General features: G+C 39.3%; 1 protein-coding gene across 4 annotated transcripts in view; it reads left to right on the top strand.

The window, feature by feature from the left end:
- Positions 1–15,184, top strand: part of SUN2 (Sad1 and UNC84 domain containing 2) — a 28,148-nt gene extending 12,964 nt beyond the window's left edge. For 3 of the 4 annotated variants that reach the window (XM_087723197.1, XM_087723195.1, XM_087723196.1), the window contains exons 8-18: positions 723–844; positions 2,734–2,949; positions 4,416–4,493; positions 6,932–6,975; positions 7,910–8,075; positions 8,660–8,875; positions 9,966–10,050; positions 10,585–10,700; positions 11,333–11,500; positions 12,406–12,498; positions 13,721–15,184. In XM_087723197.1, the coding sequence (XP_087579323.1) occupies positions 723–844; positions 2,734–2,949; positions 4,416–4,493; positions 6,932–6,975; positions 7,910–8,075; positions 8,660–8,875; positions 9,966–10,050; positions 10,585–10,700; positions 11,333–11,500; positions 12,406–12,498; positions 13,721–13,837 (1,421 nt within the window). In that variant the 3' untranslated portion in view covers positions 13,838–15,184. The remainder of the gene's footprint in view (positions 1–722; positions 845–2,733; positions 2,950–4,415; positions 4,494–6,931; positions 6,976–7,909; positions 8,076–8,659; positions 8,876–9,965; positions 10,051–10,584; positions 10,701–11,332; positions 11,501–12,405; positions 12,499–13,720) is intronic. The other variant, XR_015697719.1, reaches the window with a different exon arrangement.
- The last annotated feature ends 206 nt before the right edge of the window (positions 15,185–15,390 follow it).

The raw sequence follows: 15,390 nt of genomic DNA, 5'->3' as shown, positions 1-15,390 counted from the left end.
TTGTGAGAGGAATTCCGGAGCCATTTCTTAAGAATTATAGGGCTTTCGTGTTTCTCTGATACAACTAGAAGCTGAACTGAGGAGGGCTCAGAGTTCAGAGCTTTGCTTCCCAGTGTGGTTGGTGCTAACACTATTGAAGGTATCACTTTTTTTAGGGTTTGTACACTATGGCTGCTTCCTTCTATGTTATATCTTCTTTCCAATTGCAACCACAGCTCCATTTGATCAGACAATATCCATAATAACTGCTGAAGAGCTACACCTTATGGCTAGAATCACTTTGCTTGGAAGACCAGAAAAATATAAATATAATTTTAAAAAATGCTTTTAAGAATTACATCCATATAACGGTGTTTCTCAGCCTCGGCAACTTCAACTCCCAGAATTCCCCAGCCAGCATGTATCAGCAATATGATAATAAAAGGAACTTTATGATGTTGCTGATAACAGTATTAGTTCTTTCAGTATCTGACCTTTTTCTAACTATTCTCTTCTAGAAATATAACTTTGTGTGTAAACTTCCTGAGGGTATGGTCCTAAAAACAAATGAGAACTTAAAAATACAGAATGTAACACTGAACTCTAGAATTACGTTTGTCAATATCTTGAGTTTCATTGAAAGCAATCTGCCAGCCGTCATATTTATAATCTTCTGGAATATACTCTGCAATTATCATTTCTCATTTTTTAATTTGATTATTCTTCTTTTCTAATTATTTTAGGTGCATGGTATTTTTATCCCTTTGGGCTTCAACCTTCTATGTTTTCTTGGGGAACAGTGAAATTATTTCCCTCTGGCACCAAGAAGGACCAAGAAATGGGAGAGACTGCTGTATTTTCTGAGGTGTGTATTATGTGGATTTAGAGGGGTGTTTATAGAGAATATTCATGTTGGATATCACCTATTGCAAAATTCTCGTATTTGCTGAGAATTACACAGTGTTTTAAGAGGAATCACCAGGATTTCTTCATGTCATAAATGTAGCACAGACACTTAACCAGCTTAATGTTATTTTGGTAGATTCTTTCAGACTGAAAGGTAGTATGTCATGGCAAAAAAAATTGAATTAGGAGGGCCCTAGTTTGAATATTGTTTTTGACAAGGACTTAGTACACGGTCTTAGGCAAGGAGTATAACCTCAGCTTCAAATCCTTCTATTTACAATTTAAAATACTGATTTGATCTAGAAGGATATTCCGCAAATGTTAACTATTTAATGCATCTTCAATAAGCAATAGCAATGTGCAGTATGATATAAATATCAAACAAGAATATGTATAAATCAGGGAGGAATTTAGCTCTTAATTGGTTTGTAATCACATTTGTTTAATGAAAAGGACTAGGGGAGACATGATAGCAGTATCAGTCCCCAATATCTCAGGGGTCATCACAAAGAAGAGGAAGTCAAACTATTCTCCAAGGCACCTGAGGGTAGAAAAAGAAGCAATGGGTGAAAATTAATCAAGGAGAGAAGCAACTTAGAACTGAGGAGAAATTTCCTGACAGTTAGAACAATTAATCAGTGGAACATCTTGCCTCCAGAAGTTGTGAATGCCCCAACACTGGAAGTCTTTAAGAAGATGTTGGATAGCCATTTGTCAGAAATGGTATAGGGTTTCCTGCCTAGGCAGGGGGTTGGACTAGAAGACCTCCAAGGTCCCTTCCAACTCTGCTATTGTGTTGTGTTGTATTGTATTGTATTGTTTGCTGCCCATCTCATTTTAAAGTGACTCTGAGCAGCTTGCAACATTAAAAGCCATAAAACCATAAAATATAAATATTTCTAAAAGCAATAAAAATAGAATTACAATCCAAAGAAAATTTACAGTTATGGGGAGGGAGCAGAATGAGTGGAGGGAGGGGAGAGGCGATTCTTAATTCATCAACCACTTCCAGTGTGATGCTCTCCTGTTGGGTCTCCAAGTCAACTGGCAGAGCCAGGTCTTCAAGCCCTAACGAAAGATCAGATGGGAGCTGATCTCACCTCAGGGGGCAGGATGGTCCAAAGGGCAAGAGCCACAATAGAGAAGGCACCTCTCCTGGACCATGCCAGCTGAAATTCCCTGATTGATGGGCCCGCAGCATGGATGGGCAGGGAAGTCCATTGGGATGAGATGGTTCATGAAGTAACCTGGTCCTGTGCCATTCAGGGATTTTAAAGGTAATAACCAAACCCCGAAGAGTACTCGGAAGCAAATAAGCAGCCAATGCAGTTCACAGAGCAGTGATGTAACATAAGCCATCTTAGGGGCCCAAGAACTACCCACACTATCATACTCTGCACCACTTGTATTTTCCAAATGCTCTTCAATGGTAGCCCCATGTAGAGCATATTGCAGTAGTCCTAATGTAGATGATAAGGGCTCAAGTGACTGAACACAGACACTGGAATCCAGAAAAAGCCACCGGTGGTGGGAGGGGGTGTGATGTTAAATACTGTAAATATCTCTATACATCTCAACATAAATATTAATATAATATAACAATCAATAATTAAAGTGAATCATGGAAATTATACCAGGTCTTTGTGTTACATATTGGAGCAACCTGGAAACCAATGTAATGAGCAAAAAAATTATTCCTTTCACTTTAGTCCACAAGTGATCCAGGTTTCTACTTTTTTATTGGCTGCAGTTCATACATAACATCCTGCACAATTCTGATCTGGAGATTATTAAACTCTGGATGAAACTTCATTATTTTTTTCTTTCATTTTGTCTCTTGATTAAAAGGCCCAGCAACAGGCTTTGTCTCGTCTCCGGGCACTGGAAAGACGTTTTGAGACCCTGGAAACTGCAGCTTCTATGCTAGAATTCCAGAAAAGAAAGAACACAGAAGGTGCCACCCTGTCTCATGAGGATACCCTGGTGTTCCTGGATGGGATGATGACTCAGAAAGAGGCAGCCATGAGAGAGAAGCTTGGCTCAGACATAGATCTTCGTCTCCAGGTCAGGGAGCAAGGAGGCCAGTTGGGACTAAAGGAAAGGTGCACTGTAAAAACTTGAATTATTGTGAACTAGAGCCACTAATTGCTCAAAGAATGTTAATTTCCAATCTCAAACTATGTATTGGGACTCTAACTAGAAGCTTATCAGACATGGCAGTTCTATTCTACCATAATCTATTCTAAACAGACTCTTGGTAGTTTACCATAAAATAAAATATAAGGTATATAATACAAAAAAAGCAAATACCTAAAATACCTAAACCACTAGCAACCACTAAGTGATGAGATGGTTCAAATACCCTCTGGACGAATTCCATCCTCAACTTCTGGAAAGTGAACAGCATCAGAGCTACAGTAAAGAAACCTCCAACTGTCAGGGTTCCGACCGATGTCTAATAAAAGCAGGAGCCTCAAGCAAAGTTTGAAGAAAAATCCAATTGTTTATTAGGAGCACCATGTTGGCAAGGACTAAGTGAAGCCAGTTCTGATTTCACTCAATTCATGCCTTGCCTCTGACCCTGTTCCCCCACCCCCACCCCCAGGTGCGTCATCAGTCACATTCCCCAATGAAGCAATTTCACAGGTCATAGAAGTTACTACCTCTGGCCATTGGATCTCTGTGGAGATGGCCTTGACTTCGGCCGGCTAGGATGTGTTTTGTTTTGACTGAGGTATGAATTCCTCAATGCAGCTGTGAGGTGTGATTCCCCAACCCCCTGCTTATGGCAACTCGGGACCAGGTCAGGAAAGCTTCGTGAGTTGACACCAACAAAAGGTCATACCAGAAGGCTGGCCCCACCAACAAAAATGCTTCTGACCTTCAGCCCCATTGACTTTCACAAAATGGTGAACAATTAATTGTTTCTTGTGGCATAATCAAAATGGTTGGGCCAATTCCAGAGGAGAGATTCAGTCCTGCAAGTAACTTGAAGGTCTTTATAGGTTACACCTGGAGTTTGAAATTGTACTTGGAAGCTAATGGGAGCCAATGCAGGGCCCAGAATGTAATTATAATGTAATCCTACCAACTACCACTGGTGAGCACTTGGGCCACTACATTTTGCATTCACAGAACCTCAACATTTAATAAACTTGACAAAAATTTCACAAGATAAAGAAATGCTAAGATCGCGCTGATATTACCTGAAATCTCATAAGAACTCAGAATGAGATTGCCACCATTTCATAAAATGTGTTTGTCAACAGGCTTCTGGTATCTGAAAATATTGCTGTTTTTTGGCATAAGAACTATGTACAGTAATGTAAAAAAGTTAGAGTCTAGATGAACAGAAGAGAGGATTGCTCTTTATAATTACATCTTTGAGCTGAATTCATTTTTATATGTTAAAGAAATTTGAAACAAGTAAAATTTAAAACTCTGCTTCAATTTAAAGGATACCTTTACTTTTTTAATCAGCATTTTCCCCATTCATTAATTTTTGTGTTCCTTTTTTTCTTTTTATTTAGGATAAATTGGATGCTTTCCAATCCCAGGTGCAGAAGGATTTTGACAATCTCCTGAAGAAAGTCTCTCAGACTTCTGAGGTAGGACTTGTGTAGCATTTGTAATAAAGTGGACATGATGTAATTTAGATTTAGATTTAGATTTTATTAATATTTGTAGGCCGCCCTTTTCCCTGAGGGGACTCAGGGCGGCTCACATAAAATCGGGGAGGGGGAATACAGACATTAAACATAGAGACATATAATAAAATAGTAAACAACATACATTCATCATTCGGGAGGGGCAACTATCCTTGTCCCCAGGCCTGACGGGCTAGCCAGTTCTTCAAGGCTGTGCGGAAGGTTTGGACGGTGGAGAGGGTACGAATCTCCACGGGGAGCTCGTTCCAAAGGGTCGGGGCTACTACTGAGAAGGCCCTCCTCCTTGTAGTTGCCAGCCGACACTGGCTGGCCGATGGAATACGGAGGAGGCCTAATCTATGTGATCTTATTGGTCGCAGGGAGGTAATTGGCAGAAGGCGGTCTCTCAAGTATCCAGATCCACTACCATGCAGGGCTTTATGGGTGACTAGTAGCACCTTGAAGCGCATCCGGAGCTCAACAGGTAGCCAGCGCAGCTCGCGGAGGATAGGTGTTATGTGGGTGAACCGAGGTGCACCCACAATCACTCGCGCGGCCGCGTTCTGTACTAGCTGAAGTCGCCGGATACTCTTCAAGGGCAGCCCCATGTAGAGCACATTGCAGTATTCCAGCCTAGAGGTCACAAGGGCCCGGGTGACTGTTGTGAGAGCCTCCCGATTCAGGTAGGGTCGCAACTGGCGCACCAGGCGAACCTGGGCGAATGCCCCCCTGGTCACAGCCTTTAAGTGGTGGTCAAATGATAGCTGTGGATCCAGGAGGACTCCTAAGTTGCGAACCCTCTCTGAGGGGTATAAAATTTGACCCCCCAGCCTGAGTGATGGAATATTGATCGAATCTTTGGGAGGGAAGCACAACAGCCACTCGGTCTTTTCCGGGTTGAGTACAAGCTTGTTAACCCTCATCCAGTCCATAACGGCTTCAAGGCCCCGGCTCATCACGTCTGCCGCTTCATTGAGTTGGCACGGGGCGGACAGATACAGTTGAGTATCGTCCGCATATTGATGGTATCTGATCCCGTGCCTGCGGATGATCTCTCCCAGCGGTTTCATGTAGATATTGAATAGCAGGGGGGATAAGACCGAGCCCTGAGGCACCCCGTAAGTTAGGGGCCTAGGGGACGATCTCTGCCCCCCCACTAATACCGACTGTGACCTGTCCGAGAGGTAGGAGGAGAACCACCGCAACACGGTGCCTCCCACCCCCACCTCCCGCAGTCGTCGCAGAAGGATACCATGGTCGATGGTATCGAAAGCCGCTGAGAGGTCAAGGAGGACCAGGATGGAGGAGTGTCCTCCATCTCTGGCTCTCCAGAGATCATCGGTCAATGCGACCAAAGCGGTTTCTGTGCTGTAACCGGGTCTGAAGCCTGACTGGAAGGGGTCGAGATAGTTTGCTTCCTCCAAGGACCGTTGGAGCTGGAATGGTATGACAAAGCCTGTTTTACTCTGAAGAGTTTATGCATGTAACATGTCAATATTTCAGAGGTGTTTTTCAGAATTTTTTGAAACATTTGGCAACACTACTGGGCATGATCAGTTAAATGTTCCCATTTAAATGTGAGACATATGTATCTTATCCTATGTACCACTGAATTTTAGCAGACTTCGTCCTTTTAATAAAACTTCCATTTATACAAATAGTTAGCTGTTATTAAGGGCAATGGTCCAAAACGAATGGTATCTTCAGTCTCTCTGTGCTGTCCCAAAATTTGGGGAGTTTGGTGGTTGGGGGAATTGGAAGGACTGCAGTGGGTCTGTTTATTGAAGCAAAGTCAGTACTCATGACACACTTGTGGAGGACTGATGATTTTCTATCTTTTTTACTAAGCATCGTAGACTTGAGTTTTTCTTTTTCAACCTACATTTAGAGGTTAACTACAGTTTCTTTTTTTCTGCTTCAAAATGGTGGGGAAATATAGTACAAATGTTCAACCATTATAGCAGGAGGTTGCTCTGGCGGATTATACACTGTGAAGATGGGGCTCATAGTCTTGAGGTGCGAAAGCATCGGTTTGTCTATTCCTGGTTTAGCCTAAATCCCTAGAGAGTCTTGACTTACTTGAGTGGGTTACTAGCATTTGCTCTCTTTTTCTTAGCCAGCTTTGGGAGATCCCAAATGCAACAATAACCTATATTTGATAACCTATATCTAACAGGTGTACATGTCAGGAAGCTATCCTACAAGTAATTTAGGAACATGAACTGGTGTAAAAGTGGCTCAGAGATCAACCATACCTCTCCCCACTTTCTATTTCTTTTTTACCCTTTTATGTTTTGTTTCATTTTAGCTTTTAATCATTTGCCTAAGATTTCTAAGAAACTTGAACGCTTATAACTGATACAAAATCTTGCCTATGCTGACTAGAGTTTCTCCCACAGCAGGTGGAGGCCCAGACAATTGAGAAAACAGCTCAGTGGCAAAGGTAATTTGAGTGCAATGAGCAAATCATATTCCTATTTCTGGTGAAAAGGAACAAAGGAGTCGTGGAATATTTTTACACCTTGCAGGAATTGTTATTCTAAAAAAGCATTTTAGCACTTATAACATTCAGTGCATTTCTACCGGAACCATTACTTTAGGATAATCATTATTAGGTGATTATTTTAATTGAGGTTCGACTTAACTTTTCTCCCTGTGCTGATACCATACTTCATTTCAAGAAGGCACAATAAGCAAGAACATTTCTATCGCATCTGAGCAGGATACTGTTGTTTCTGTGCTATGTTTACTAAGCAGTGCTGTAAGAATATACATGCAATAAAGTAGTACATGGAAATTTAGATTTTTTTTTTAAAGAGAACTATGTCTTCCAATTCTTTGCAAAAAAATATGTTCATAGCCAAATACGATTTTAGTAAATTGGGGATTGCTCATATTTTGTATCTACATTCTTCTCTGTACATTGTTGAATTACAGGATTATTAACCCTCCAAGCAGTATTCCTGGGAGCTGGGGTTCAATACCCTATGGAAGATACTGATTGCCCATCCACAAAAAGCTAGATGTGTATTTATTTAAAACATTTTTGCTTTGCTGTTTAATAAACAAGAGCTCACAGGGCAGCTGACATAAAACTCATTAGCAAAGCTTAAATTGGCTTTTTTCCAAAGTTGCCTTGCTATGATATGAGATTGTCCAAGAATTTCATTTACTATGAAACTCTAAGATATTATTATTAAAGATTAAATGCACAGTTTGGATAACTGTTCATAATTTGAGGATTAAAACGTTTAAAAGTTCATACCTTAAGCTAGCTTTTGATAAACACATTTGAAAAAAAGTGGATAAATACCTTTTATTTGCATTGGATTATAAGTAGCACCTCAACATTCGTTCTGTTTTTTCCTCTTTCAAAGCTCCATAAAAGAAGACCTAATGAATACTTTCCGAAAGGAAATAGATAAACTGGAGGACCATTTATCAAGTCTGAAAAATGAATTTGGGACTTTAAGTTCTAATCAGAAGGCATTGTCAAGACAAGTGGAATCTCTTCCAGGGCAGATCAAGGAAATGCGAGAAGATGTGAGTTTCCCAATGTTTCCCACTTTTAAATCAATTTGTTCCAAAGATTCTTCCACTTGTGGTCCTGCCCTCTAATTGTCTGCCCCATTTCTCTTCCCTCTCTGGTGATTCAAGGTGCCACTTAAACTTTATTGGAAGGAAGAGGTTATTTGGGAGCACTAGTATAAATTGAACAGACCATCTCCACATTTTGTAGATCAGCCAGGTCTTCAACAGTAATACAGAAAAGGCAGGAAATTCCTCAAGTAAATTTAGTAAACTTTCTAGTTAGGTTTTAGACCATATTAACTAATCTGCAGTGAGTTATAGCAGGCATCACTGTAAAAATGATCAAAAAGTGATCCATCCATGACAACATCCCTAGCCAACAAAAACATTTCCTATAGATGATGAGATTAAACACATTTAAGAAGGTATCAGATTAAGGAAGATCTGTTCTTTAAAAAGACCACAATAATTCAAAAGGTCTTCTGAAATAGGCAATACACTGTCTATCTCATTTGATATAAAACCAGACATGATACGAAGAGTGAGGATGGAGGAATAAGATGTTTATCAAATTTGTTCTTCTCTTAATGATTTAGGTGGAAATTCAGTTTCCAACATGGTTTAGCCAATTCCTGTCCCGATCTAGAGAGGATAAAACTGGAAAACCTTTTGTCCAGCATGAAGAATTACAAGAGCAGCTACGCCAATTGGAGCACAAGATCCTTGCCAAGATCTTGAAGGACCAAGAATTGTCTGTGCAGAATGTTGGAGTCACTCTTCATAAAGAAGGAATTACAGGAGTGACTGAGGAGGTATGAGGATGTCTTTCCAGTAGATCTAAGAGAATCATCATTTAATATCTACTGAATAAATGGATGTTTATATGAGATGTTCTTGTCCATATGCAAATCTAGATTGTAAGACCTGCTCTGTGATTTACATGTGCATTAATTGCACTGTTTTTATTTGAATAGGTTCCAGAGTTCCAGAATTAATAGCACTTAGCAATAGCACTTATACAGCCTTCTCTAAGCATTTTACAGAGTCAACATATTGCTCCCAACAATCTGGGTCCTCATTTTACTGATCTTGGAAAGATGGAAGGCTGAGTCAACGTAGAGCTAGTGAGAATCAAACTGCCAAACTGCTGGCAGTCAGCAATCAGCAGAATTAGCCTACAGTACTGCATTCTAACCATTGCACCACCACGGCTCTAAACTACCGTTTTGTGGCATTCTGCTATTAGTCATAAATAGATTCTGAAAACTCATCCTACAGAATTTGGACAAACACCTTGGGCAACAGGGAGAGGGATGTTAGCCTTATATTTTTTTTCTCTTGACCTCTTTACTCTTCCCATTTATTGCAGATAGACAATACATTTTATACAGCCTTCCCTGTGTCCTTAAACTAACCTCAGATGCATGAAGAAGGCTGTTCCATCATAAGTTTTATTGGCTTCTGTAGAGGAGAAATAGAGATAATTGCCCCTTACCTTGATATCAAAAGGTTTTGACTACTTTGCTGAAACGCTATCCTGACTAGGCTTGAAGCCACAAAATTGAGAGGATAGCCTTCTTTCCTTATTTCTCATCCTCTGGAAGGGCAACACTTGTGAAGCATTTTCTGGCTGTTAGCACAGGGATGCACAGTCTTTATATCTCTCAGCTTAATTTCAGTTCCCTTTACACTATATACAAACAAAAATAGATGATTTCAGATGTTTATAAGAAGCTTGTTTCTTGGAAGAGTGAGAACAGATAATAGGTGTCCCATCACTTTGTGTGCTCCAACTCCAGCTCTCATGTGATCCCTCAGGTAAATCACCCTGAGATAATGTGACCCTTTTTAAGTTGTATCCCTTTAAATATTCTTATATTCAATCTTGCTGTCTTGTTTCAGCAAGTTCATCATATTGTGAATGATGCCCTGAAGCGCTACAGTGAAGATCGCATTGGAATGGTTGATTATGCACTTGAATCTGGAGGTAGGTTATACCCCCCCCCCCCAAAAAAAACCAACACAAACAAGTTTCCATATCAAGAAACCAGAATTATTTTGGTCAGTTTCATCTATAAGTTTAAACATTTGGGGGGGGGGGGCGGGATGCGTTATTTGGTGTGTGTTTGTGTGTTTTGAATAATAACTAATTCAACTACAAATTAAAACACAATGAAAAGGGAGAAATAACAGAAGAAGCTAAAAGTTCAAGAAAATGGAAGAAAGTAGAAAGAAGTAGCTTCTAATATTCTTCACAGAACTTCTAAGTACAATCATATTGTAACCTCTTTCTCTAACGTTACAACATAAAGTGTGCTGCATTTTTAGGCTTATTGCTTCACAAAAGCTGGCAACTTTTTCTTACAGGTTCATTCTCTGCAAAAAATCTTTTTTTGCCAAGAATGAAGTATACAAACATGTTCTAATAGTCTAATACCAGATTTCTAGTTCCTCATTTACAGAATGATTTGGGGATTAGCATGGTGCACAACTTATCTTCATCAATTCACTTTGATTATAGGAGCCAGTGTTGTCAGCACCCGGTGTTCAGAAACCTATGAAACCAAGACTGCACTTCTTAGCCTTTTTGGCATACCATTGTGGTATCAGTCCCAGTCTCCAAGAATCATTCTACAGGTATGGGTTCATTTTCAAAGGAACAATAGAACCACTGTCTTTATTTTCACTCCAGAGCATTTTGCTTATGTCCCCTATTTGTCACCCAGTTTACTTCCTGTGGCTTTTGCTCCATTATGGGGCAGGCAAGTTTTTGAAGCAAGGAGAATATTTTTTCCTTTCTCTATCATTTATTGTAATCACTATGAGATATTTATAGTTACTTTGTCACCTAGTTCATTCAAGAAGGGAAGAAGCTTCTCTGCAGTGTGTTATTTATAAACTAAAGAAAGTTGGAAGAGGTCCTTTGCCTGATAAAGATAGAGACAGAATAATTCTCTGGGTTTAAAAAAATATATTTAGGGAATGATAAACTTAGTTGGATGTTGTCCTATTATTTCACTGGGAGCAAAGCTCCAAACATGCTTCTAGAGGAATTTTTGCTAAAATTCTTTTACATTTCCAGTTTTTATTTTGAATAAGATGGTGATTTCATAAGGTTAATCTGTGAATTTCTGTCAAAAGACTGCCCAGAGTTTGTAATATTCTTTCTTTTGGTTGAATAGAGTATGCTTGTGCCTTGAGAGAAATAAATCTACATTTAAGGATTTATTCCTTTTACCTAACATTCTTGTTTGCCTTATTTGATACAGCCAGATGTCTATCCTGGAAATTGTTGGGCTTTCCAAGGCTCCCAAGGTTTTGCTGTCATCCGCCTTTCAAGCAGGATCCATCCCACTGCTGTGACGTTAGAGCATATCTCCAAATCGCTTTCCCCCAGTGGAGCCATTCCCAGTGCCCCCAAGGACATTGAAGTCTTTGTAAGTCTTGCAACAGAGCAGGAAAGAGCAAATTATAGTGACCTTGTCCTGGTAAAAGGCAGATTTTCCTCCAATCACAGGGAAAACACAACCCATAACTGTTTAGACTAATTTATATTTATTAACTAAAAGCCAAAATAAAATAAAAATTTAATACAATAAAACAATATAAAATATAAATACAATAAAGTAAAAGAGAAATAAATGTAATGTCATCCATCAATTATATGTTTATAATGATCAGACCTCTTTTTGCTGTTGGTTCTATGCAAGTAGTCTTCAACTTACAGTCACAACTGAGTCCAAAATTTATGTTACTAAGTGAGAAATTTGTTAAGTGAGTTTTGCCCCATTTTATGACTTTTCTCACCACATTTGTTAAGTGAATCATTGCAGTTCTTAAATTATAACATGGTTGTTAAGTGGATCTGATTTTCTCATTGACTTTGCTTGTCAGAAGGTCGCAAAGCGGGGTCACATGATACTGGGACACTGCAACTTCCATAAATGCAGTGGTGGGATTCAAATAATTTAACAACCGGTTCTCTGCCCTAATGATTTCTTTCAACAGCCAGTTCTCCAAACTGCTCAGAAGCTTAACAACCAGTTCTCCCGAAGTGGTACGAACTGGCTGAATCCCACCAAGATCCAAATGTAAATCATTGACCACGGGGATGCTGCAATGGTCATAAGTTTGAAAAATCATCCTGTCACTTTTACTAAACAAACTCTTGCAAGTTGAGGACTACCTGTATGTCCCTTGCCACTTGTGCGTTTTATTTTGGCTCACAGCTACACAAGTGGCTATGAGCCTCCCTTGCCTGCATCTCTCATCATGATTTTTCTAAACTCCTCAAGGCTTCAGCTCTCTCCTTTCCTATCCCCATTCTCACTTGTTTGCTCAGGGCTTAGAGGAAGAAGGGCATCAAGAGGGCATCCTCCTTGGGAAGTTCACATACAATCAAGATGGGAATCCTATCCAAACATTTCACTTTCAGGTAAGAAAAAGGACAAGAAATGGGGGTGATGGTAGACCAAGGGCTTCAGACCCTGCAGGAAAACTGGACCTTATTTGCTGTTCTTATTCAGTACTTTGTGAATAAAGCCTACTAGTGTATCTTTTATTTATACAGCCTGGCCCAAATAAAGAGCCTGTTTGTGAAATAAGTTTCAAACAATAAAATATAGGGATTATAATAGTAGTTTAAGTATAACTGTTTTGGTCTCACTGTGTTATTACCTCCAGAGTTACCCAAGGATTAGCCATTATGGAGGCAACAGGTGGATTTTCCTAACATTTTAAGGGACATAGCCCAAGAGTCTGCTCCTACTAAAACAATAATAATAATAATCATTAACACAATCAAACATCCATATCTGCCTGTCCCTGGTCCTTGGGAAGGATTTGATAAAAGGATAAAAATATCAAATACAGTCTGAACATCTGGCTATGCAATAAATTATAATACAGTGAAGAAATTGATCATTCTGCCCCATATGCTAATATCTCCTGGTCAAAGAAATGGACTTTAAAGCTTTCCCCAACTCAGCGCTCTTCATATGTGAAAGATTAGATCCCCCACTTTCTCTATTTAGGACAGTGATGAAGAATTATAGTTCAAGCTATCTGGTCTGCACAGGTTGGGAAAGAAGGAAGGCAGGTTGTACCCTTTTGTCAATGCTTGCAGAGTTCTGATAGTGATGCTGAATTAGGCATTATATTTCTATAGATGATAGAAACAAATTAAAATCATGTTTGAGGTCTTTCCTATTGGTTGTTGGTAGAGGCATCTTTAAAAAGTTTATTTATACATTTGAATGCATGTACCTTGCATCTTGCCTTTAATTTGTGGCTCCCAACACTCCCAGACTGCACAATCGATTTTCAACGTTTTTTTTTAAAAAAATTAAAAATGTGTGCACCAAACATTTAAGAACTTATGGCACCCACTTTTTCCCTTAAGGTAAATCATACCCCAAAAATGCACGCTTTACTCTGTGACCAAATATATATTTTAGCATCTCCAGGGAGAAAAATAAAGCCCATAGCTGAAAAAGTGACATATTGCTGTTTTAACTGATCAGAGACATGTTACTGTTCTCCAGGTAGTAAATGCATGTTTGACCTAAACTAGGCCAAGCTGAAGGAGCAATCCTCCAGCATTCTATGTGGGTCACATTTTTAAAAGTCAGCCTTTTCTTTTGTTTTCCCATCCTCAGGATATAGACAAAGAGGCAGCCTTCCAGCTGGTGGAGCTAAGAGTTCTCAGCAACTGGGGCCATCCAGAATACACCTGCATTTACCGTTTCCGTGTACATGGGGAGCTGGTCTCATAACGTCTTCTTGCACCACTAGCTCTAAAGTCACCTACCTCAAGATCTGCACTTCAGACTGTGAAAGACAGTTGGGAAGCAGTGCCAGGATGGCAAGCAACTTGGAATGGGCAATATATCTTTTTTGCTATGTTTCACAGAGACAGGATGTAAGCTGTGACTCTCCCTGATCAGTCAGCTCTCTCCTGGAAACAACACTCTTCTGAATGCAGAGGAAGAAAGAGGCCTTTTGGATTTGGTATTTTATATTTAGTTCTTCTTAAAGCAGATTTTTAAACATATTTAATCCAGTTCATATTTACCCCGTCCTTTATACTTCTCCAAACCTGATTTCTGGTTGTTCCTTTAAAATTCAATTTTCTGGGGACTGAAGGCATGTTTAAACAAGCTAAGCAATGCAGAAAAAAAATGGCAGTGACATAAGGTTTGGTGTGAAGTAAGGCTATATTAAAGCCTTTGCCAGATTCTAGGGTCCTATTTAGGCCCTCATTAGTGTGTTCCCCCTCCTCCCAAACCTCAACCTCTTCATAGAAAGGTGCCTTTTACTGTGCCTACTCTGAGTGGTTCTGGGGGATACAGAAGGTGTACTGGAAACTGTGCAGTTGAAAGTTTTAAAAAAGTGGTGGTGTAACTTTGGTCACCTTTATATCACCATCATATTGTGTGGAGGCAGGTAAAGGAATGTTTTCATGAAATCTGTCACGAATGAGGATTGTAGACTTAGGGCCATTCCTCTTCCTGTGTAGACAGGATTCCATGGGAAGCAGCAATGCAAAGATTCAAAAGCTACAGAGAAAAATAGGGGATTGTTTATTAGGGAACTGTGATGTGTTTAGAAATTCGAAGCTGCAGTTTTGAAGAATGGAAAAAAAAGAGTTTTTCTATGAGGAAAATAGTGTAAAGATAAATTAAAGTTATTTGTATGGATTAAATGTTAACATATATGTCCCAATATGCAGTATTTTGTTTCTTAGAAAATGAGATAATATTGTCAGGCCTTCACACTGGCCTTGAATCAAATACACCAGTTCCTAATAAGAGGGAGATGGTTGCTAATGCCAAAGTATCCATTATGTTCAGAGATGAAATATCTCTGAATATTGTTTTCTTGAATATCCTATATATTTTGCAACCGTCAGTATTACAATATTGGCTCCAAAGACAAAAATTGTTTCTTATTGAATTCTGTCTTTCGACCTGCTTTCAGCAGACAAGTTGCATATTGTAGTTCACAAAACGTTAAAAGATTCTTGAGTTGATTTCAACTCCTGATGATAATGTAGATATATCAGAAGCCGCCATGATTTGAACTGTATATGTTGGAAAGGGATTAAATGCTGTTTTTAAGCTTGTATAACATACATATTAATCTCATAAGCCATTAAGAGTAGCAGGAACATGAACTTCTAATGTACCACAACCTTATATTTCTAAACTAATTGAATTTTTAGCCATTTATTTGAATAGTTACTTGAGACAGAGAAAGTGCAACTAAATGTCTATAATAACTTGCTAAACTTAATCCCATGATCACTAAATAGTAAAGAAAACTGCTA

Source organism: Thamnophis sirtalis, unplaced genomic scaffold (genome assembly GCF_051295495.1).
Source record: "Thamnophis sirtalis isolate CommonGarterSnake01/CBP01778 unplaced genomic scaffold, rThaSir2_p1.2 scaffold_9, whole genome shotgun sequence".
NCBI classification, from domain to species: Eukaryota; Metazoa; Chordata; class Lepidosauria; order Squamata; family Natricidae; genus Thamnophis; species Thamnophis sirtalis.
This window is presented reverse-complemented; position numbering and strand designations above follow the sequence as displayed.